Source organism: Danio rerio, chromosome 9 (genome assembly GCF_049306965.1).
Source record: "Danio rerio strain Tuebingen ecotype United States chromosome 9, GRCz12tu, whole genome shotgun sequence".
NCBI lineage: Eukaryota > Metazoa > Chordata > Actinopteri > Cypriniformes > Danionidae > Danio > Danio rerio.
In genome coordinates this window covers 39,526,196-39,551,371 of record NC_133184.1, presented here as the reverse complement: position 1 = coordinate 39,551,371, position 25,176 = coordinate 39,526,196, and the positions used below count along the sequence as shown (strand labels likewise).

General features: G+C 35.7%; 1 protein-coding gene and 1 long non-coding RNA gene across 4 annotated transcripts in view; one reads left to right on the top strand and one right to left on the bottom strand.

Annotated features, from left to right (window-relative positions):
* Positions 1-219: 219 nt before the first annotated feature.
* Positions 220-25,176, bottom strand: part of pdia5 (protein disulfide isomerase family A, member 5) — an 84,490-nt gene continuing 59,533 nt past the window's right edge. Inside the window, 5 exon segments of the mRNA NM_001113576.1 lie at positions 220-746; positions 2,341-2,475; positions 11,117-11,187; positions 19,238-19,368; positions 23,959-24,122. Coding sequence (NP_001107048.1) covers positions 666-746; positions 2,341-2,475; positions 11,117-11,187; positions 19,238-19,368; positions 23,959-24,122 — 582 coding nt within the window. The 3' untranslated portion in view covers positions 220-665.
* The window catches only part of LOC137496491 (uncharacterized), a 65,332-nt gene continuing 59,436 nt past the window's right edge, over positions 19,281-25,176 (top strand). For all 3 annotated transcript variants that reach the window (XR_011016894.2, XR_012385559.1, XR_012385560.1), the window contains exons 1-2: positions 19,281-19,406; positions 21,821-21,921. This is a non-coding gene — a long non-coding RNA (uncharacterized lncRNA). The remainder of the gene's footprint in view (positions 19,407-21,820; positions 21,922-25,176) is intronic.

Sequence of the window (25,176 nt, the reverse complement as noted above, 5' to 3'; positions counted from 1 at the left end):
AAACATGAGGAAAAAAAATACTTGCTTGAATACATGTCCTTATATTTGCTCTTGTATTTTGGCCCTAGTATTGTATTGAAAATATTAAAATATTTGAACGACAGTTATTCAAACATTTAAGGCCACAAAGTTCAGCTACAACAACTTTCTTCACCTTTTTTTGTCGTCCAAAACCATGATGTCATACGGCATTTTTTCCCCCTTTTTTGTTTTGTTTTCTTTTTTTTTTAACAAAAAATATTTGCAGATACGATTGTACACATTATTCCTCCCCACTGGAATGATAGTGATGGCGATGTTTCCTGGCGATAACTGCTTTTCCCCATTAAACACCAGCCTCCCATCACATGTACGGGACCCTGGCGAGTGAGGGTCCAGTGTTGCATAGATTTCACGTGTGGATTTCAGTAACTGAAGTCACAGTATTTGGAAAAACAATTTCACTAAATATCTGAGGAAAATTAAATAAAAAAACTAAACAAAAAGCTAAACTTAAGTGTTCTGATGATGTTACATTGGTATTACAAACATAAGGGCACAGCTGTATAAAAAAATAGCCTTTTTAGCTGAGGTTTCAAGTCTGTGGCGTCAGTGCTGGGATTTCCCTGCCCAAGTCACAGTGCAATGATAGGCTCCTCCCACCGTCAGGAACCACGCCCACCCTACTAGAGCTCCTCTTTCCGCTTGCCCACTTTTTCTTGGTCTCGGCCCCTGAGATTCCTCATGAAACCAGTAAAGCCAGCTTCCTGTAGATATAGACAGTGCTCACAATGAGAAAAAAACAACATTAATTTAAAAACATTTTCATCCCGCAAAAAAGGATACATGAAATGTATGACAAACATTTAGCGCTAGAGCTTTCATTTATATAGCACTTTTCTAGACACTCAAATCACTTGGCAGATTGGGGGGAATCTCATCATCCACTACCAGTTTAGTGTCAAATCAAGAGGCAATTGTAAACAAAACAAAAATCTTTTTGAGACATTTTTTTTTTGTTCTCAAGTTGTTTTTGATTTGATGTATGAAATCAGTACATCTCAAACGTTCACAAGGATAAATTTAGTAAAGCAACCATATCTGTAAATCATTTCATTAATGGTAACACCAGAAACACATGTGAGATTACTTCAGGCAAAGGATAATGCAACAGGATATGACCATGCATGCTTAGTAAAGTAATTATGACCTAGGATTATATAAAAATAACTAAATATTAAAAACAAATACATTAAATAATAATAAAACAAACTTAATCAAACTTTAATTACGACCAAAAATATTTTAATCATGACCCAATAATAAGAATTTCAAACTATGTGAAAGTATTAAAGGGGTGGTCCACTACGATATCATATTTTAAACTTTAGTTGATGTATAATGTAGCTGTGTGAATATAAACAACATCTCAATGTAATATGTGCAAAGTTCAACGCAAAGGGAAACAATGACTTTTACAAAGTTAGCTTAGCTAAGCCTACAGCGAATTAAGTTTGGGGACTACAAAAAATACATCCGGGTTAGTGCGATCAAAGACGCTTTAGGTTATGCACATTCACCACGCACATACACCCCGTGCAGCGAAGGGCCGTAGCTAGAAGCGATGTAATGTTTGAGCAGAAAAAAAGTTAAAATGCCATCCAAACTTTACTATTCCCTCAGAGCTTGTCTGATTCAGACACACACTGACACGGCTACACTGACTGACAGTATTTACAGAGCCAAAGCACAGAGCGTGCTAGTGATTGGGCATGACGCTTCCTGGTGATGTGGAGCCAATCCGCAAATCAAAGCACGTTATGTTATCTGACCAATCAGAGCCTCTTGAGGGCGGGCCTTTCGGAGGAACTATGTAGTTTTCATGTTAGCTGAGAACTATATAATCAAAGTAAGGAATATATATATAAAAGAATGGATTTTTTTTATTAATGAAGCATGAACACACATTGCTTTGCATCTTATGAACACAACCAAGCCTTAAAATTTACACTCTAGACCACCCCTGTCAGTTATTAAAAAATGATTCAAGTAACGATAAGCATACAGTATGTGAGATTACTTTGGGCTCATTATCATTACTTTAAAATAATGCACTAAAATACTACTAAAAATAAAATAGATAAAAATAAAATAAAACGTCTAATCTAAGATACATAACACATTTTTTTTTCAAACACATTGATCATTGTGCTTCAATTGAAAGTAAAAGATTCCTTTTCTAAAATAATACAGCTGAGCTTAGATACTTTACCACATGCAATGACAATTATTCAAATATGCCCTAATATAGCCACCTAATTAAATTTAATTCACTCACATTAAAAAACAAAAAACACGTACCCCTCTTTCCCCATTGTATTTTTCGCTGAACTTTCCATAGTTGTAGTAGTTGAATGTTGGATAGCCTTCAACTCCCTCCTGTTTACACAACTCATGATTCTGTCCCTTTGTGCAGTCCACTGCAGCATATGCAATCTGAAAGAAATTAAAACAGGATTATTTTGACATGGAACTGTTCTATCATAGGCTAAGTACCCTTAATTTCTCTTAGTGTGTTGTATAAGATGCTATTACTTTAATAATTTGATCTATACAGAGCTGTGGTAGCATCCATCAAGATTTTTTAAAAGCATGTTTTTAAGTAAAAAAAAAAGAAAAAAAAAGACATGAGCAGTGCAGGATGTATTCTGTAGTGAAATATGCTGTCAGATCATGGTTTTGTTGTTTACGCTCCTGAGCCCCTTAGAGACCCTCTATGCCAAACCGAAGAGAGGATTTACTTTCCCCAGAGAAAGCTATAAATTTGAAATACAACTACAAAGATACATATTGCATAGTGTGTGTGGACTGAATTGAACAATGCTTTGGGTTTCTAATTTACAGAGATGTAAAACACTGCTCAATAATCTATAAGGCTGCATGACTGCACATTTGAATCTTCTTGACTACCATTGGCATTTACATAAACATTCTTCTGATATGGCAAAAACAATTAAGAAAGAATGGCAGCAACATATAAAAGCGCAAAGCTGGCAGTCAAAAACACCTAAAATCATAGTTCTTTGCCCTTTCGAGTAGATATTTTAATGTGTGAAAACGTAGCTGTGAAATCTAACAGCACAGCTGCTTTGGCACTGACTGAACCGTTTCGCTCGCTGTACCCCTACGTCCTGAATTTAGCCTGCCGTTTTTCTCTAAGGTAATGAAAAATGAGTAAAACATTTCTGTCAAGAAATGCCATTTAAAGCAGCGCTGAAAAAAATAATAGCAAATACCCCAACATTTAAACAGCAGCACAGATTTATGCCCAGGACATCAGAGGATGGCATAAACAATTGAACCATAAATGTATCTTGGCAAAGAGCCTATTTCAATGATGAGGTGTTGTCAAACTGTGTTTTAGCTTCGCCAACTACGATTTATATCATCACTAGAAAAAGTGAAAACAACTCAAAGCTTTATTTGGACAACTAAGCATTTATCTTCATTGCAACAGTGTTTGGTGCACTACAATCACATTAGTTCAGTCAACTCCAAATAATTAATTGCATATTGTGGTTATTAGGGCCACACACCAAGCTGATGGTCAGCTCTTGGGCTTTGTTGGTCTGTCAGTCAGTGATGGTCCAAGTTGGTCTAGTGCGTTCCACATGTCGCCTCTCACTGGGTTATGAATTGGCCCCCATGACAAACTAATTGAATAGCCCTGCCCCATGTAGTCCACCAAACCCCAGTCCTTAACCCAACCCTCATTAGAGGATGAGGAAATAAAACTAAAATGTATGAATGACATTCAAAAAAGTCTAATTGCCTTGAGATTTCCACTTTTATACAGCTAATTGAGTTATTATGACTAAACTGCATAATCCCACCTTTCTAGACAGTCCTATATAATGTACAGATTGGCTTAAAGCAGCTTTGTAGAGCTCAGAAAGCAACAACAGAAAATCAGATACATTGATTGGAATCTGTTCAGTGATGATTCAGTTCTGTTCAATGCAAATGTCAAAGTTGAAGGAGGTGATTCAACTGTAGGTCGGCTCTACTGAACCCATCGCGGAAATCAGAGGGCCCTAAAGATTACAGGGTTTCATTGGTGGCTTGTGATTATTCAGTCTTTACATTGACAACAGGAAACGGAGAGGAAAGGGATTGTTTATTTGGTTGTCAGCCAATTCTAGTATTGATCTTTGTTTGTTGGTGGATAACCCCCCTGGCTCTTGACTGATCTTGCTATAACCTCACCAATAAGCGGATGTAAGCAACAAAAGACGCATAGCCTGTGAGGAAACTCAGGATTCTGTGCTTACAGAGGTTGGTTTATGAGATGGATGAGGTTAAAAAAGTCATTCACAAAGGCAGAGAGATCTTTCTCAGACAGTAATTATCAACCTCGCTGAGAAAGAGCCCAGGTCATTGCGCAGAGGAAATAAAACAGGCAGTGAGCTCATGAATATTACAGAAGAGACAGAAATAAGTTGTTTCCTTTGAATTTGGTGGTATTAAGTTAAAGCAGGTCAACAAAGGAACATCTGAACCAAGACTAAGCTTTATACCATTAGTCTTTTTTTCACAATTGAAGCATGTTGTACTTAATTGGGCTGTATCTGTTAGCTTCTTCTACAAAAACTGTTTAATAGTCAAGCAAAAACAACAGCGTGCAAAGGGGCTTTACTTTAAGGATTGGTGGAATGAGGTTCTAAGTCCTGCGATGCTAGAAGGCTTTTCAAGATGATTACTAATGCAATGTACATCAAAGTGCACTAATGAGAACAGTGGAAACAGGAGGAGATAATTGGGCTCTAAATGGAACCAGAATCACAAATGTTTTATACAATCTAAACAAACCTTTGTTCATGTATCAGAGTCATGTTCATTTGCAAATACAACAGCTGAACTGCTCTAGAATTCCTTTGATATCGCAATGCATAAACATTGATGGGAAGGGGTGAAAAAAACTCACAAAAGAGCAAAAAATGTTTTTTTTTATTATCTGAAAATCAAACAAAATCAAAACTAATATGAGAATTGAATGAATAGCAATTAGTTATAGGTTTTTGAGATATGCAAATCTATATGTTCTAGACCTGAATTGTCTCGTCTTGAATAATATACTGTAGTGCTCATTTAATTGCAATTAAGGAATGACTTTATTTAACTTTTTTATTTATATACATTTAGTCAACCCAATACAATTTTAAAGGTGCAGTATGTAAGTTTGACACTCAGTGGTTAAACTAGGTATTGCACACCAGGTTCGAAACACATGCAAGTGCAGGTTGCCAGATTGATGACATCTACAGAAATGTGCCTGACTATCAAGCCTGAAGGATGATTCAAGGCTAATTCAGGTCGTGTTCTAAATAAAAACAATGGCAACCAACACCTGAAACTTATATTTTAGAAACGATTTCTATTTCTTGCAGCTGAACAACAGGATAAATAACAATAATCACCTCAGGTACACCCCATGTGCTTTATTCAGTGTTAAATGCTAATAATGTGAGTTTGGATGCCATTTCTCATGACATTTATTGCCATACTACTGAAAGCAGCAGCATAGAACTTTAGAACTGTGACTCAGTGCAAGCCAGCACATATCAGTGATTCAGCATGTACATTTAATAATGGTACAGAGGCTTAATATGTATTAATTAGATTATAAAGCTTACCCCTTCACTGGATTACAGTAAGAGAAATATTCTGTACTTCTGAATGTCTATATTTGAATTTCTGTGGCGTTGCATCTGGTTTAAACAGCCAAATTGTTTATCACTGCAAATCTCATCACGTAGTGTGTTGTTAGGACACAAGGTTACAATGTAACCTGCTCACCTAATGTTTACTTTTTTATTATTTATATTATTTTATAATTAATAGCCTCATGTGGGACTCTGAATGTGCGTCTTATTTCAGAGTCTGCTACTGTCCACCGGAGGTCACATTTCAGTCTCGGACGCATACTTTAAAAAACCTTCCTAAATGAATGAATCACACCTGGGGTGCTGAAATATAATTGGCCAAACTAGCATTGGATGGGTTAAATGACCAAAACAAAAGCAAAATTCCGGCACGTAATGCACATTTTCAAAGTAAAATATCTGACTTCTTGTTTTTCAGACAAACAATTATGTTCACTTAGCATGTTTCTTAAATATCAGCAAACATATTATAGTATTTTTATGCATTAGAAAAGTCAAAAACCTACATACAGCACCTTTAATATAAATGTGGCAGTGGTACCCTTTCTTGCACATCTCTGTATTCATCAACTGTGTAGCTTAAAAAGGTCATAAATAAAAAAATATATTAAAAAATGACATTTATGGAAAATTAGAACTCGGCAGTGTACTTTTCTCTGTCTCCTTTCTATGTAACTCACGTCACAGCCTTTTTTCCATATAGAGAAATATAGTATTCACTATGTAGTGAATAATGCATAGGTGAATGAATGAGCAGTTTCATATACAGGATATGAAGTAGGAATAATTGACGTTGGGTCAATGAATTATTGAAAAAGTAGAGTGTGCATTATTTTTCAATAATTTCAACAGTCCAGACTCAATTATTCCAAACCTCAAGACATTAGTTAGATGTTTTTTCCCTAAGAAATGTGCCAGTCCTTTCTCCTTAAACCATTGTCATTTCTTATGCATCTTATTCCAGGCTTGTGATGCCAAATAAGTTATTGTTGATATACAAGTTATACGGGTGTGTATGTATGTGTGAAAAAGATGGAAAAAAGCGAGTCTGTAATTTGAACTGCTTGTAAAACAGTGACACTGCGCTTTGTCTCAGCCTCAGACATCAAGCCCTCAGAGGCCTAGCTGAACATCTGAAGCATATGGCACACACAATATGAAAGATTTTAGACACTTTAAATGCATTATCTAATTGGAAATATACAATGTGTTTTTAAAGATCCACTTAGAAACAAAACTGTCATGATGTCCTGAAGCTGTTGTGTTAACAAGCACTGTTTAGTGACCATTTATACACTGGGTTTTCAAAAATACTGTATGTGTAGTTAGACCCAAAGCCTTTAAAATACATCCTAGAGTTTTGAACTCTGGTCAGTTAGGGACATCACAGTAGAAATTTCCACTACCCTAAACACAAGGCTGATAAAAGCGAGCTTTGACTGCTTGCTTTACATGTCAGGCAGAGTGGTCCTGGGTCAATGAAAGCGGCAAAGATGTCCAGACCTTCTGTCACAAGCCTGAAGAACTGGCTACGCAAGACTACACCACTCTATTGAGATGTCATGTAGCTTTTCAGTCACTTACAGAAAAGCCATACAGTGTGGAGCACATTTGTTAAAGTTTCACTATAGAAAGCTTACATGATCCTATTCAAGCGTTTCAAATGTGCAAATATTTTACGTGATTTTAACATAATTGTAAATCTGAAGATCATGTTTTTTTAAGGGGTTTTAAACTATTTTCTTGCAAAAGTTGATCGCAAATTTAATACAACAAAGTTCATGTGTGTTATGGTTTGCGTGAGTGTGTATTTGTACAGTGTAAGTTCTCATCCTGTTGTTTGCTTGGTTGTTGTCTTTATGAGTTTTAGTTAATTTGCTCAGTAATAAGGAACTATAATGTGGTTGTGCTTGAACTACTTCATAGCTTTTTGTTTACATAAATTACATACCTTTGAACATTGATCAACCAATCAGAATAAAGCAATGCGCAAATGTAATGCTCATGTGGATCAAAATGATGAGTCCAGCTCAAGGTAGTTTGTCTATGTGAGGAAACAAACTCTGTTTATTAAAGAATGTAGCTCAATGTTTGGAAAAACCAGCAGATGGAGCTTCATGAACAGAGCTTTTATTCTTAAGACAATATCTGTTTTCAATAACATCTTTAAGGGCGTTGGCTTAAATTCTAAGACAGAAACTCTCGGAACGGGCTCCATTTGAATCTTGGCAAAGTCAATTTCCAAATGCCGTTCATCTGAATAACGATTATGCGTGAGTTTAAACTTAAGAGCTTTAAGGAAATTAAAGAGGACTGACGCTGTGCCTGATGAATTACAGACATTTGCAAACAACAATTCAACATCACCCGCTTTTGGCCAGTGACAAATTTCTGCAGCTATTGAAGCCAAGGGAAATGTTTTTATAGGCCCCTGAAGATCCAAGAGAGCCAGCTACTTTCAAAGAAGTTTGTGGAGAAAGAGGAAAGATTTAGAGAATGATGAAATGTCAGCGAGTAGATCTCATATGGAGTGTTGCTCAGAAAGATGTGTCTGAAGTGGGAAAAAAGTGGAAACATCGGCACTCCTCAAAGTGAAAGCAATGTGTAAATTTGGGCCAAGCCCACATTACAAGACTTCATGTTTTAAATCTTCAACAAAATGCCACAGATAACAGCCAACTCTAAGCATGATGTGTATGCGAGATGAGAATAGAACCAAAAAAAAAAAAAAAAAAAACTTCATGTGAGGAAGTGTCTCCACTTCAATATGATTAGCTTTTTACTTTGATTATGTTGCAACTGGTTTGCAACCATGACAGAATAACGGATGTCACGTGACTAGCAAAACTCAATAATGACTTCAAGACTAGTGACAGGTTTGGTTTGAGAGCAGCATAATGATATGAAATACTATTGACAAACTTCTGCTAAATGGAAAATATGATCTACTTATAGCAAAACTTAAGTTTAACTGCTTCAAGAAAAGAGCTGTTTTTTTATGCACTCACCGGCCAATTTAGTTAGTGTTCTACTGCTCTTTAACAAAAATTTCTAATCAGCCAATCACATGGCAGCAACTCATGCATTTAGGCATGTAGACATGGTCAAAAGAATCTGCTGCAGTTCAAACAAAGCATCAGAGTGGGGAAGAAAGGTGACTTTGAACGTGGCATGCATGTTGGTGATAGACGGGCTGGTCTGAGTATTTCAGAAAGTGCTAAAGTACTGGGATTTTCATCCACAGCCAGCAGAGGAGAATAGCCAGACTGGTTCGAGCTGATAGAAAGGCAAAAGTAACTCAAATGACCACTTGTTACACCGAGGTATGCAGAAGAGAATCTCTGAATGGACAACACGTCGAAATTTGAGACAGATGGGCTACAGCAGCAGAAGACCACACGGGGTGCCACTCCTGTCAGCTAAGAACAGGAAACTGAGGATACAATTCACATAGGCTCAACAACATGAAATTTGGTGTCAACAACATGAAAGCATGGATCCATCCTGCCTTGTATCAACAGTTCAGGCTGGTGGTGGTAAAATGGTGTGGGGGATATTTTCTTTGGGCCCATAAGTGCCAATTGAGCATCCTGTCAATGCCACAGCCTACCTGAGTATATTGCTGACTATGTCTATCCCCATATGACCACAGTGTACTGATCTTCTGATGGCTAATTCCAGCAGGATAACGTGCCATGTCATAAAGCGTGAATCATCTCAGACTAGTTTCTTGAACATGAAAATGAGTTCACTGTACTCAAATGGCCTTCACAGTCAACAGATCTCAATCCAGTAGAGCACCTTTGGGATGTGGTGGACTGGGAGATTCACATCATGGATGTGCAGCCGACAAATCTGCAGCAACTGCGTGATGCTATCATGTCAATATGGACCAAAATCTCTAAGGAATATTTCCTGTACCTTGTTGAATCTATGCCATGAAGGATTAGGGCAGTTCTGATGACAAGGGGGTCCAACCCAGTACTAGTACCTAATAAAGTGGCCAGTGAGTGTATTTACACTGTACTGAGAACCAAAAGGGCTTTGTGTACACCTAATCCATAGTGGTTTGCAATCTTGTTTTCAAATTTTCAATCAAACCTTCTTTTGTTATCTTCAATGCGTGCACACACAATAAGATTGCTGCTGACCATTTGCTTTAAGAGAAATGCTGTGCAGATGTTATAATAAATAAATGCACAGACAATTGAAGAATGTTCAAATAGGTAAAATGCAGCATTGCAGAAGTGCTATCAAGTGATCACAGCTAAGTGTTTTTAAGAGTGGTGCCACTTCTCATAAGGAGTAGGGGTTGTAACCCCGGTGTCCTGGCCAAATTCCCTCCATCAGTCTTTATTCATCATTGCCTCCCAATCATCCCCATCCACCAAATTGGCTATATCACTGTCTCTCCACTCCCTCAAAAGCTGGTGTGTGGTAAGTACACTGGAGCTGTTGCCCTGAGGCAGCTGTCGCATCATCCAAGTGGATGCTGCACACTGGTGGTGGTGTGGAGAGGTTTATTACAAAATGAGGGTTAATATGAATAATCACTAAACACCGCGTTTTGACACCTATTTGACCATAAAAGCGCTCACGTTAATGACTTTAGATGCGTGTGCTCTCTGCTCGTCACAATGTGTGAATGAGACCAAGTGCAGACCGCATGCTTCTGACTGTCTGCACATACATAAGCATGTGGTCTTTCTCGCTTTTAAGAGCAACAAGTGAGGACAACTGGACAGGGGGCGGTAAATAATGGAATAATCGTTTATCTCGATTAATGGTTTTTCATAATTGTTAGAAGCCATAATCAAAATCGAAATCAGATTTTCGATTAATTGCACAGCCCTAAGAAATGATACAAATAACAATTCTCAATTTTTTCAGCAATTACAAAAAAAAGCCATACTTAAATCAAGTATGCCTTCATTTAATCAGGAACTGCATTTTTAAAATCAAGTAAATGCAACTTCTCCGAAAACAATCATACACCTTGCAAATTTCAAAAGGACCAATTCACTAAATTATGAATGTATAACTTCACCACAAGCACCAAACGCCAACACGAGTCTTTACAAGGACGAAGAGGCTGAGTTTTACAATGAGTACTTGACTTAACTGACAAAACTTGACCTGGCAGCATAATCTCCAACATACTTCAATAGTAAGATCAACAGAAAAAAATCTAGATAGATAAAGAGCAAGGTAAAGGACTGAAGGTCAACAGCATCAGACAGCACAGAGACTATGACACTGAAGACCTTGAAGATGTTCTGGAGATGAAAAGAGATGTGTGGAGGCTGTCTGAACAAGAGAGAGATCTTGATTGCGTCTGACAGAACCTGGAAGTCGTTTGAAAACGTTTGTTATTTTGAGTGTCTGGAAATCTCCTTAATGGTGCCGAGCCTCACCTTACGGTCTTCTTTGAACATCTCTGCTGCTGTGGTGAAATGAGGGACGGCATTCTTGCAGTGCGGACACCCTGGGGAAAAACAACAAGAGACAAGCATTCATCGAGCTGTCTCACCTTATATTGCAGAGAACAAACAGCAAGAGGTGATATACACCAGCATACACAAATAGAGAAGAAAACTAAAGCGAAAGAACCCAACACAATGATTGAATAACTTAAGACAATAACATCAAACAAAGTAATCCATCACTGTCTGTGTGTAGCAGGTAAGAAATGTCAAAATTCAATGGTACAGCATGTCAAAGGTAGATTTATTATTCTCTCAGACAGCCCAACGGGAGCTTTCCTGAGGCAGTGTATGTCCATCAAACTTCCTGAAGAATCAGCAAGAGTTTCTACTCTCAGAACTCCTAAACTTTAATTTCTATCATGTTCTTTTGAGGTGGTTTTGATACTGCGGGTGTTATTCTTATGAATTATGCATGGCATTTGGTGTGAAATGTTACAAATGAACAAGCTCCATTAAATAAACAGCTGCCTTAAGCTAAACCTTGCCAAATGGTGAGGCTACGTAGCCATGGGACAACCTTCCCATTTACTGCACGAGTTTAGCTTGTCACGAAATCTTGTTTGCGCACATCTGTGGTGCTTTACATCTTCAAAAAGAAAGTTACTCAAGTAAGCGAGCTCACTTTTGGAACGCTGGTGATTTTTAAATGGCAGTTAATGGCACGGTTATAATTTGGAGGGCTGCAAACAAAGGCCTGTTTGTTTGAGGAACAAGGCATCTAATTTAAGACGCACGAGGGTCATTATAAATAATGGAGCACAAAGTTGCGTACCTTCCCTTTTGGCTCATGTTGCTATTATATGTGGAGAAGAAAGGCTGGGCAGACCTCCAGACTCATGCAAGGTCGATGCCAGTCTGTCTCGGTGCCCAGTTAGATAGGCTAAGCAAGAACTCAAGGCTAAATTTAAAATAACAGCACATAATCATTTTTCATCATATGCAAGAAGAAATTTTGGGTGCGTTTCTATCGGCTCTCTAGTTCAGTAGAACGCACAGTGCCTTGAGGACAATTTTTAGGGTGTTGAGGGCACTGATGCAGAAAATGTGGATGGATAATAAAACAGTAATGTGGCGAATTGCGCATGCATAAATTAGAAGTAGTGCTAAAAAGACAAATGTCTGTGAAAACTGAAAAGCAAAAACTCTACTCATTTAAATATAAAGTCTGCATGTACTGCAGATTCATTCATTCATTTACTACACTAATACTCAAACGTGCATGATGTTAGTCACTTCATGAGCATTTTAACATTTTAATGAGAAAATTTATTGTCATATCATGAACAGTACACAGAAAATCCCTCCATATGAACAGAAATCATGAGTTGCTTTTCAGGCCAAATGGTCCCTAGTTGTGCTTCTACATGAGCCTAGTATGGCTCACTACAATTACAAACAATTCTAGGCCTATAATTCTAAACGGCTAGACAATCATGCTGGTAAAGTGCGTGTGTATGTGACGTCACCACTCTGTTGGTCGACTGGCAGTTTGGCTGGTTAAGCAGAAGTGTGCAATTTCTTTTTTTCTGATAATTATGAAAGTAAAAAGTCCAAAAAGTAGTAATATGGGGCAGGTTGCACCAGCAGTGCGCAAGTTAAAACGTAGCCTAGTTGTGACTTAAAGGGACACTATAAGTTACAACTTACACATTACTAAATATTTTTGTGTTGTACCACTGAACTTAGTTTAAACGTAACGCTACATTCCAACTAAATATTTACTGCAGCCTCCCCAATGTATAACGGTAGAAAAGAGACAACAGCAAGAGTAGTTTACATTGAGGAGCTCGCGATCATAATGAAGAACGATGTTCCTCTACTCACAGCCATAATTTCCTCCCAAATCTCACATTTGCTTCGGTTTGTGAAAGGAAAGTTTTATTTTTTCCAAGAAGTCTTTTGTGTTTATTGTAGCCGTCAATTAAAATGAGAATTTCTTCATGACTGAGTTTTTCTTCCTGATATTTTCTCTTGCATGTGTAAGATATAAAAATAAAATTCAAGTTTAATGTTTTGAGAACTTCATGTGTATTTCACCTGCATTCATGGCTCGCAAAGCAGGGGTTCGTTCTTCGTACCTCGCTTAAATGATCTAAGATGATTTGGCAGATCCGGGATCTTTTCATCTCGATAACTGATCTCTCGCTAATTTGGTTCTTCAAACGAGTTCGCGAATCAGATTAGAATGTCTGGATAAACTGATCTGAGATTTCTGCGTGTGTTGTGAAGGACAGATTTATCGATCCTCGAAATCATGATCAGCAAGGCAACGATTGGTTGACGTAACAGCAGCGTAATGACATCATCTGATTAATATTCAATTATCCATGTGAGCAAAATTACATTAAATTTGCAGTAAACAGTTTGTTAAATATGACACGCAATAACCTTCCACATTTGTTGTGAGCTGCAGGCTTTACACTTTCATGTGTCAGGTGTATTCATCATGTATTTTAATGCAAATCAATGTATTTAGTTCAACTTTAGAAAAGATTTTCTTTATTATAGTAGCCGTTTTTTAATCGGTGTAAAGAATAACTGGATGTTTACAAAAGCATTTTGATATTGGTAAAGGCATCTGCAACTTTTGTAAAGCATCAAATCACTGGCATATTAACTATCAAAACATGTTTATGACTGCATAAATGTATTATTGCTTTTTTTTTTACTCCATTGTACTAAAGCGATTTAAAAAGTTCATATATGTATAACTTTATTTATTTTATTAATAACTATAACTTTATATATAAATATTTACCATTTTCCCAAGTGTATATAACTACTACTGTAAGAAAATATCAGAATTCGGAACATACTTTATTATCTTTGTTTGAACTGAGCCAATCTAATCCTGTTTATATGAATTAAACCTGCTCCCGATCAGGTTTGACCTAGCTGAACTGTTGCTATGACAACAACTCTCGGATCAGCTTGGAAGAACGAAACGATCCTGGATCGTGTCAAATCGTCAATATCCAAATCCAGCTAACAGGGTAATCCATGTACGAAGAACGGACCTCAGATGTGTTTGTCATCTGTTATTAGTGGCTGACTATTCAAACAAGTGCTACAAAAATGTAATTTGTCCTTTAATTTTCATATTGGACAATTATCAATAGACACATAAGTTGCATAATTTTAAAGCAGTTAAACAATTTAAATGCTTTTAATTTGAATGCGACTATGCATGACTTTACGGAGAGCTTAAGACTTACTAATTACGCTTTTCCTTAATGTGGTGCAACCGAAGTAAGAATAAATTTAGTTACAAACTAGCTAGTAGTTACTAAGCCCCTAGTGTGGACTTTACATTCCAGTTTAAGAAAGAACTTATGATCAGCTGGTGCCACCCTACCATGGGATCTGTCCATATTGCTGTTTACATTACACTTGTGTTATCATGGCAACGACTGACACATTTGCATTTACATTCATGATGACTGGCCCGCTGGACCGGATCGGTACAGAATGGAATAGTTAAGCAAAAAGAACTGAACTACTGTATAGTAGATTTTACTTGCAGTATTAATGTAATAATAATGTTATTTACAAGGAATAATTGCACACACTGAAAAAAATAATTCATTAGATTTACTAAAGTTTTTTTTTAAGGTGATTGGTTGCAGACTGAATTTAAACAAACAAATTAAGTTAAACTTTACTCAATTTAATTTCTTTGTTGAAATTTAGCCCATTTCCCAGAGATGGGTTGCAGCTGGAAGGACATTTGCTGCGTAAAAAACATATGCTGGATAAGTTGGCGGTTCATTTCGCTGTGGCGACCCCAGATTAATAAAGGGACTAAGCCGAAAAGAAAATGAATGAATGAATGAAATTTAGCCTATATAAATTGTTTGCAACTGCTCACCTTAAAAATTAATTTTTAATAATCCAATAAATTAGTTTTTCAGTGCAGTTCTTCTTGTGCATTTTAATCATTACAAGTATAAAACAGAATTTGACAAGCACAGTAAATGACATTTCGTTATTATTAATTTTTTATTATTGTTATATTGAATGTTTCAATTACTGTGATATGCTTTTTGATTACGCATAATTATTACAACCAAAAAAACAGAGTCCAGAAACTGAAAATAGAAAAAAAAAGGGTTATAAAAATGCATTTCATAAGCTCCCAGGCGTTCAAATTGTCAAAAATGTTCCAGTGCACGGAAGCTTTTACTCCCTAGTCATTCCCAGAATGCACTAGAGGTGTACTAACTTGACATTGACATCTGACAGAAGGCTTATGAAATCCTAAGCCCTAGAGTCTGCTTGATATCCTCTAAGAACATCTTGTTTCAACTATCATGCTTGCTCCAAAGTGTTACCACTGTTATCAAGGGTGGCTAGGTGATATTTAAGCCTTCAGTTCAAATGCAAAGACATGCCTTATCATTAACTAAAAAAAAAGTTGCTTCTGTTGCAATGAAAGCTGCCCACTGTATGCTCATTGAATGGTGCCGTTCACCAGAACAAAGCAACACTGAATGAATCATTCAATCTTGGCATAGCATGGTTTTAAATCAATCACTTCTCTATTCAAACCAACATTTATTCCACTAATTAACTGTTTTGATTAACGGTCTTTAATATGCAATACAAAAATGGCTTTTTTCAGTTGAATCACATGAAAAATGAAGCTGTATGTAGAGGATCCAGTGAGACTGAGAGGTCAGTGGATATTGAGTGTGATACAATTCAGTCTAATGGAAAATAATTACAGCATTGTTCATTGATTACACGCTGCAATTATGTGAAACGCCCCAGTTATGATAACAAAAAGGCCATATTAATATGAAATTATGTTAACAATTGTATGCACAACTAGCAGTGTTGCTGCTCATAATGAAGAGAAGTCAAATCACTGATGTAATTTTCAAAGAAAAAGAGTCAGGCTATTGTTTAACGTGCAAAAAAGAAAAAAAATCCAGCTTATATTTTACCTTTAAAAATGATTAATTACAAAAGAAAATACAGAAAATGGCCTTTTTTCTGTATTATGATTATGACAAATTAGGCATATTTCCTCTTCTCCAGTTTTTATTACTGCAGTGCCTCTGCATACTGTACAGACATGGGAAAAAAATAAGATGCCATTTAAAATGTTTAGTTTTTCTGGAATCATATATTTTTTATAGTTTTGTGTTTGATTCAAATGTTTTTTTATGGTTATTCTGTAAACTATGGACAGCATTTCTTCCTAATTAAAAAAACAAAACTATGTTAGTTTAGAGCAGGGATTCTCAACCAGTGAGCCGCGGCCCACTAGTGTGCCTCAGCGATCCTGCAGGTGGGCCGTGAGATAGCTTAAGATTAACCCTCAATGTTGTACTATCATTTTTGGATTGTAATATTAATTTGCTATATTAAAATGATCAAAGTTATGCACTTGCTCCTGTTCTCTGTGGAGCTGTTCACTGTTCCTGTCAGCGATCTCCCCATAATATCTAGCTGCAAACTCAACCGCTACCAGATCGACATTTAGGGTGTTTTACTGTATTTTACATTTGTCTATACATTTGCATACTTTTAAATAGTAGATATTTCATCGTTAATATTCAGTCAGTCCAGTTTAAAGCAGAAGCTGGTCTTTTGCAATCTATTAATATATTATATTAATATCTTTAAATATATTAATAAATAAAGGTTTAAATGAGCATTTCATAAAAACATTTTAGACAAAATATTAGACTGGAGGGCCTTTAAAAATTGATTGGAGATTGAAGTGGGCTTGAGCGCATTTAAAAATAACACCATGTCATATTTTTTAATGCCATGTCGGCAGTTTTCACTGCAAAAAGTATTAATTTAAAATAAAAACAAAACAAAAAAACTCCAAGAGTAATTCAATAATATTTTTAACGTTATATATGATAAAGAAATCCTGGTAAACTATGCTGAATATCTCTTTAAGTTATTAAAAGCAGGACTAAGGAATAAGAACCTATGACTTTTCAAATGGTCTCTGACATTTTTTTTGTAGTGCTGTATATTAACAATACTGAAGTTAGTATGTGATAAAATACACTATAAAGCGTAATTACCTGCACACGGTTTCTTGTTTTATGTTTTATGTCAGAGAACGTGCATCAAATGACAAGATCCGTCTCCCTGACTATTGCTATGATCCGGAGATTTGTTTACACACAAACTCAAACACATAGCAACGCTGCAATTCTTGACAACAAGTCAACAAGCAACATGAAGAAAAGAAAAGAAAATGAACTGAATGCCAAAAAGGATGAGACAGTGTTGAGGAAGACGTGGGCAGCAGTTTGATGTTTTGTTTTCGGCTGTCTATAGTCCTTCTCTAGCAATTTCATTGGCTGTTGCTCATCACTGCTTTCTTGCTAGTGACAACGTGCAGACCAGACGACTGCTTGGCCAGATTTCAAAACCGTTTCAAATGCATTGTAGCATCTGCGCAAATTGGAAGAGTGTCACAATGAGTTGGGAACGATCTGGGGCAGATGGCGCAGTTGTACAATATATAAAAAGACCACAGATATTAGCATTAGCAAATAAATTATTAAGTAAAATAATTTAGAGAAAATAAATAGAAAATAAATGACTTTATTTATTTCTATTCATTTAAAGATACACAAATGAGAATAGAAATGAACAAAGTAAAAGTTTGTTTTCTTTTTTATTCCTGTTTAGAATATAACCAAGCCTTTGTCATTTATAAGGGATTTATAAAGCATAAATAGTCCTCACTTTGGATTAGTTCACATACCTGAATGAAGTTGAGTTAATAAAGCATTTATTAACATACAAAATAACTATTACTATATGCCTGAATAATTAGAATTATAAATGTTCATTTAAATAGTTTATTATTCAATTACTAACGCATTCAGAATCATCTTAAAATAGCACCAACTATTACTAAATAACTGGTTAGTAAATAATGCAAAACAAATTAGTAAAAAAGAATCATGAACAAAGTATGAAAACAATTATTAAGCAATGTTAAATGTGCTTATAAGTCAAGAATAGAGCATTTGTATATGTAGTTATAAACTGCTTTATCAGGGTATGTACAGGAATCAGAGACTGAAATTTAAAACATTAAAACTCATCGGCCCTTTAGGTTTCAACTGTTAACATTGGTGACATTTTAACTTACCGTGTATTTGATAAATACTGATTGTAAGAAACTAATCCTAAACTAAAACATTATTCACATACAAAATAAAATGCAAATCCAGCAGGTGGTGCCCTTAGAACAGCATAAAATAACGGTGTTGCTTTGGTTACTGCAGTAAACAAAGCAGCGTCATGTCAAATCTAGCTGGATTATTTTCGATTTCATAAACTACGTAGCATCCCACTATTCGCAGATTAAATGCTAGCATACAACTTTACATTATATAATTCACAGTGTGAAGGTATTAGTATAAGGGTTGTATAAGTGTTGCCAAAATCACCCTAAATTAAATGATGTTCATAATGCAATATGTATGAATACTTCACAATTTAAGTAAATAAATCTAGAGCATTGCAGTCATGAGAGCTGCCTTAACTAGTCTGTCATATTTCTTCTTCCTTGCAGCAGCTACCTTTGTCTTGTTCATTAAGAGTCTTTGTTAGGGCCCTATTCTTTGTAAAGCTAGTCTGGAACAATATGTAATACAAAAAGCACTATATAACTAAGGTGAATTGAAAAGAATTGCATTTCACAAATAGCAACTGACTATTAAAAGACACCAATAATTAATCTCCTTTTGTTTCTTTATGGTAAACATTTGTAATGGTTCAGAATTGTAAAGATATGCATACATCATATTTAACTGTTGATGCCTACTTAAACCATTGAAATAAAACATTATATGCAGGAAGCTACGGTGCCATTAAGCAGATGTTACGCCACCTGCACATTTCAGAGCTTCAAATAATTGCTGTCGCACATGTTGCTTTAGGAGAATGCACTAAAATTTGGACTCATTTGCCTATAACTCTGACTAAAGGATTGATAGGAGCCTGGATACGTGCTTTGAGACATAAACTACAGCTGCAGTATTTTAGAAAAAACAGAAGGCTTACATGGAGCATAAAACATGACCAAGGCGTGTTTCTTCTTTTTCAGCGATTCCCTGAAATCTTCGGCTCCCAGGTGGCTCACGCTGGACGGCATCTCATCCCATGACTTTTCTGGAGGAGGTGGAGCCTGGGGACTGAGAGCAAGAGAGAAAGAGAGCCTGTGAGATAATAGGTGAGCCGCTGGGAAGGAGATATCTGGAACTGCAACAATTACATCATGTTTGGTTTCTAGATAATAATACATTCAAATTATCAGGTTAATATAGTGATTAAAAGCTGTTGCGTATAAATTCATCAAAACTGGATGGTTTAAAAAATATTTAAGCCACAGAATTTACATTACTTAAAATAATTATTAAAATAAAGATAAAAATAAAACAACAATAAGTAACTATCCAGACACCATTACCTAGATCATTACCTTTAATTAACAGTTTCAGTTAAATGGTCATCTTCACTCTATATTAAAAAAAATCTCAGCTCAGACGCAAGTTTTAAACTATGCTTAGGCCACAGGTAATAATTTAAGTTTTGCTTATAAAATATTTGTATTTGCCTTTTTAACTCTTATTGTGCAGGCAGCCATTGATGCTTTCAGCTAAAAATCTACTTTAAATGGATAGTTCACCCCAAAAATAAAATGTCCTCATCATTTACCCACATTCGTTCTTTCATTCATTCATTCATTCATTCATTCATTCATTCATTCATTCATTCATTCATTCATTCATTCATTCACTTTCCTTCGGCTTAGTCCCTTATTTATCTGGAGTTTCCAAAGAGGAATGAACCACCAATTATTCTGGCACATGTTTTAGGTAGCAGATGCGCTTCCAGCCACAACCCAGTACTTGGAACATCCATACACCCATTCAGACACACACTCGTATATCATCCAATTCACTTTGGGCTGTGGGGGAAATTAGAGCACCCGGAGGAAACCCACGTGAACGTGGGAGAACACGCAAACTCCACACAGAAATGCCAATTGACCCAGTCGAACTCGAACCAGCGACCTTCTTGCTGTAAGGCAACAGTGCTAACCACTGAGCCACGCCGTTCTAAAAAATTTTGGGTAAAAAGCAGACTTTTTTTTTTCTTACTATGTCAACATTCTTCTTGTTTTGTGTTCAACAAAGCAAAGACGTTCTTAAAATGGTAAGGAATTTTTTTTTTTTCAGGTGTTCTATCGCTTTAATGTTGTACTGAAAAAAGAAAAGTCACATTGTGGCTCCAATCATTGTGTTTCTGAGAAAGTATTGATGTGAACTATTTATTAAGATTTTAATTAACATATTAAGCAATGGAACTATTTTAACACCAATAATGCATACTAAAAATGTACACAAAATATCTGTGCATTTAACTGATTTATAAAGAATCACGTGACGTGAAATTATGTGAAAATTGTAAATCTTTACCACATTTTAGAGTATTTTTAAAATAGGGTTTGTACATTTACAGTTGAAATAAGCATTATTAGCCCCCTGTATTTTTATTTACCCAATTTTTGTAAAGAATAATGTAAAGAGGATTTTTTTCAACATATTTCTTAAGATAATAGTTTTAATAACTCATTTCTAATAACTGAATTCCTTTATCTTTGCCATGATTTTGCCAATTTGCCATATTTTTAAAGATACTACTATTCAGCTTAAAGTTGCACTTAAATGATTAACTAGGTTTACTCGGCAAGGGTAATTAGGCAAATCATTGTATAACGATGGTTTGTTTTGTAGATAATTAAAAAAAAGCTTAAGGGGGCTAATAATTTTGACCTTAAAATTGTTTTAAAAATATTAACAACTGCTTTTATCCTAGCCGAAAATAAAACAAATAAGATTTTTTCCAGAAGAAAAAAATATTATAGGAAATACTGTGAAAAATTTGTTGCTCTGTTTATATACAAACATGTTTGCTCTGTTATATACAAATAATTCACAGGACAAATTAACTTAACAGGTCAAAACATGAGTGCACTTTCAGGTAGAAACAAACTAAACTGCAACTGGATATCATTTACAACATCACTACCTGTTATCCACAGCCTCAGGCAAATGGTCTTAAATGATGCCTGGTTCAAAAAACAAATCATTCATTTGAACGGAGTCTTCTTAAAGTCTACTTAATCGACTGAACCGTCTGAAAGAGTATCCAGGTTGAGAGATCACAAAGAAAAATCTGACATTCTCCATTTGCCTGAGGCTGCTGGATTGGAGGTAATAATGTTGTAACTCATGTTCAGTTTCTTGCACAGAACTATCGATTCAGTTCAAAAGACCTCAATGTATGGTCAGTACCCACAGGTATAAATTTTGCATTCCCTGATATGTTTTTGGATCTTATAGTGATGGCTACTATTGACTTGCACTATATGAATCACCAAGGACCAAATTTTGAGTAGAAGAAAAAAATAATTTCTTAAGGTTCATCTTGGATGGCCTGAGGCTGTTTAAATTAATGGCAAATTTTTTATATTGGAAGAAATAGCTCTTTATTTTTCGGCTCTCATAACTTCTTATGTCCCATGACATTGCTATATTGCATGTCTACAAGTCTGCAGTAATGTTATGCATCTGACTACAGGCTGTTCTGGGACCAGTGTGATGGCTCTTAAACTCCCAGCTGATGCCCGCACAGCAGGACTGCTCCACGATCAAAGCAAGGGCAAGCTCTTCCACTGAGAGGTCAGTTTAGCAGTGATTGATTGAAGTCAAGCTCCGTTGAACACATCCCAAAGAGTCAAGGGAGACAGCAGTGTAAAAGTACATTTTCAAGACTCCCAGCCCACACGCAGGTCACTCTGAAGAATCAGTCAGTGCATGTTTTTGAGAGCACGTTCCCATTGACTGAACCCCCTGTCAGTTGGGTGGCCCTCTTAGTGTGAAGTTTGGTAATGCGTGAAAAACATCTCCAGGTCGAATGTGTGTGGCCCATTCAAACCATTCTTTAGTCTTAGTCAAAGAAATTCACTTCTTTAAAAACAGTCTAGCATTTGTTTTATCTACAGTAGGTGACATTTAGTTATCACTTTAACATAAAAAACAAAACCCCAAAAAACAGGTGCCTGGGCGCATTTTTAGTATTTAAAAAAGACCTTTCAGTTTATTTATAGAGTAAAAAAGACTGCAAAGAGTACGAGCAGCACAACAGAATGCAATTTCTTCCTCACCTGTACCTGACCTTAGATGAGGGCTAAATCCACCTCCATCAGACATAAATATTGCAAGATGTGAAGAAATAAATCAAAGCAAAAACAAGCATTTGCAGGTCATTCAGAACCTCAACCACCTACATAAACAACTACATCTACACAGCAACAGAAAACAGCCATTGTGTTTGATCTGTTTTGTTGATGAAGACTTTCAACAGAGATGTGTTAGCAGATAAATATTTTTGCTACAGTGTATAGAAATAGCACAAAAAAACACAAAATAACATAAAAAAATTGTTGAATATAAATAATAATGATTATTGTTATTTATTATTATTATTATTATTAATATTATCATTATTATTATTAGTACCAATAGTAGTAGCACAATGCCAAATTTATAATTAAAGGGGTCATCCAAAGTGTTTTTTTAAGGCTTGGTTGTGTTTATGGGGTGCAAAACAATGTATGCTTGTGCTTCATTTATACAAATATCATGCTATTGTTTTAGATGTATTACCATAATTTTATACTGCTTCTCAGCTAACATGAAAATTACTAGTGATGGCTCGTTCTTGAACAATTCATTCATTTTGGAAACATTTTTTATGTGACTCGAGAACAATGAGTCCAATGAGTATTCGTTGGTTAAGCTTATATGGAACTGTCAGTGTTAGATAAAGGAACGACTCAAACTTGAAGACATGCCAGAAGAGGTTATCATAGACAAAACACCATGTAAACAATTATTTTCTCTTTCTTAGTATAGTAGCATTCTAGTTTTGACTTGTTTATAGTGTGATCAATGTTTGGGCTAGTTGTAGATGTGTTTTGAAGCATCTCATAACATTTTAATGTTACTTTGCCAAACTGAACTGACTGAGCAAAATGACTCGAAAAAAAGATTTGTTCATTTCAATAAATGAGACTCCAAGGTCAGAGTCATTAAAATGATCTGAACTTCCCATCACTAAAAATTACTATCATACTTCCTGGTTCCGACAAAGGCCTGCCCTCAACGGGCTCTGATTGGTCAGCTAACCCAATGAGTTTTGATCGGCTCCACGTCACCAGGAAACGTCATGTCTCTTACAATTCGGCAATTCGGCATTTAGTGTAAACCAGTTTGGTCATACCTGGTCACTAAAATAAAATTTGACAACTATCGTTCATATATATTTGAGTTATAATAACGTGTAATTAATACGAAATGTTCACATATCCTTTGCGAACTCAAGTTCATTATTATTTTAAATGTAGAATGCATGAAAAGCAGCCGCATAGAGACACTATATGTGCTGGTGAAGATTGTAAGTGTTTACAGGGGTTTGATGGATAAATGAATACATTATTCAATTATTTAAGCATTAAATATGTTCATACATCTACATTACACAAAACTGAAGACCGCCCCTTTAAATAAAGCTTAATTTAAATGTATTAATGATATTTAGAATTTAACAATGATAAAACTGTCATAATAATAGTAAATGAAATTAAATATTGTTTCATTAAATCATACTGATGGTTGATAAAGCACTGAACAGCAAAGTGAAAACGGTCAACTTACTTTTTCAGCCACTCGATGATCTTATCTTTGCTCCGGAGATGAGGAAGTGTGTACTTTTCCTCTCCTTTTTCAAAATACTTTACTGTAGGGAAGCCTGAGATCTTAAAACGCTCGCCAGTGGACTTGTGAATGGTAGTATCTACCGCTGCCAATACACCTGGACTCTGAAACCACATGCACATTAGAAGACACAAAGATACACTTTAATTTAGTCTTAAAAAGTAAGGAAACTATTATGCCCCCTTTTACAATATGTAAAATAAGTATCTGATTTTCCTAGAGTGTGGATATTAAGTTTCAGCTTAATATACCCCAGAAATAATGCTTTATAAACTCTTTGAAAATGCCCCTTTTTCACTTTTATCCTAATTGTGCTGATTTGATGACTGTCGCTTTAACTTTAAATGAGACTGTGCTACCAGCCTTCTTTTCAAAATGGGGCGGAGCTACAAATGTCGATGAGTCAGCATAGTGGCAGATTCAAAAACAAGCCTAATGTCCTATGCTGATGAGGAGGAGATCGTCACTAATGGGCAGTACTTTCCCCCTCTGATAACATGTATAAAGGGAGAATGTCAATTAAAATGTTTCTGCAGACTGTTTTCATCAAGTGTAATTATATAAAATAAAATTAACTTTTTGACATTAGAAGCTGGTTATTTTCACAGACTGTTGCCACACAACTCTGTTTAAACCTCTTATAAAAGTCATTTTTGCATAATAGGTCCCCTTTAATTGACATCAGGACAATTAGTAATGTTACTGTGGTGACAAGCAAATTCAGCATACTCATTATTATTAACCCCCAAGTCTCTCTACAAACTTTCAAGCAATTATGGAACTCACGTTGTAAATATCTTTGCTCAACTTGATTAAAATCAGAAGCATAATTTGAGAACAGATCAAGCTGCAATTTTTAATACTGATTGTGTTTTGTGGTTGAAGGGACCTCCTGTAGGTGGAGCAGATGAGATGCATGATTATTTAACAATTTATAAAGTTCACAAAAGGAAAAAAGGAGAACCATTTAAATAAATGTTTGTAGTCTAATATGTCTTCATGCAGTTTTAAGGGTGTTCGGTTCTGGGTTTTTTTTAAGTCGACTCTGATTCTCTTCTAATTTTGGAGCCAGAATCGACTCTGGAGTAGACTTCATTTACATTCACTTAAAATAGCGCAAGAATTAAACATGCTGTATCATATCACACTACATACAAT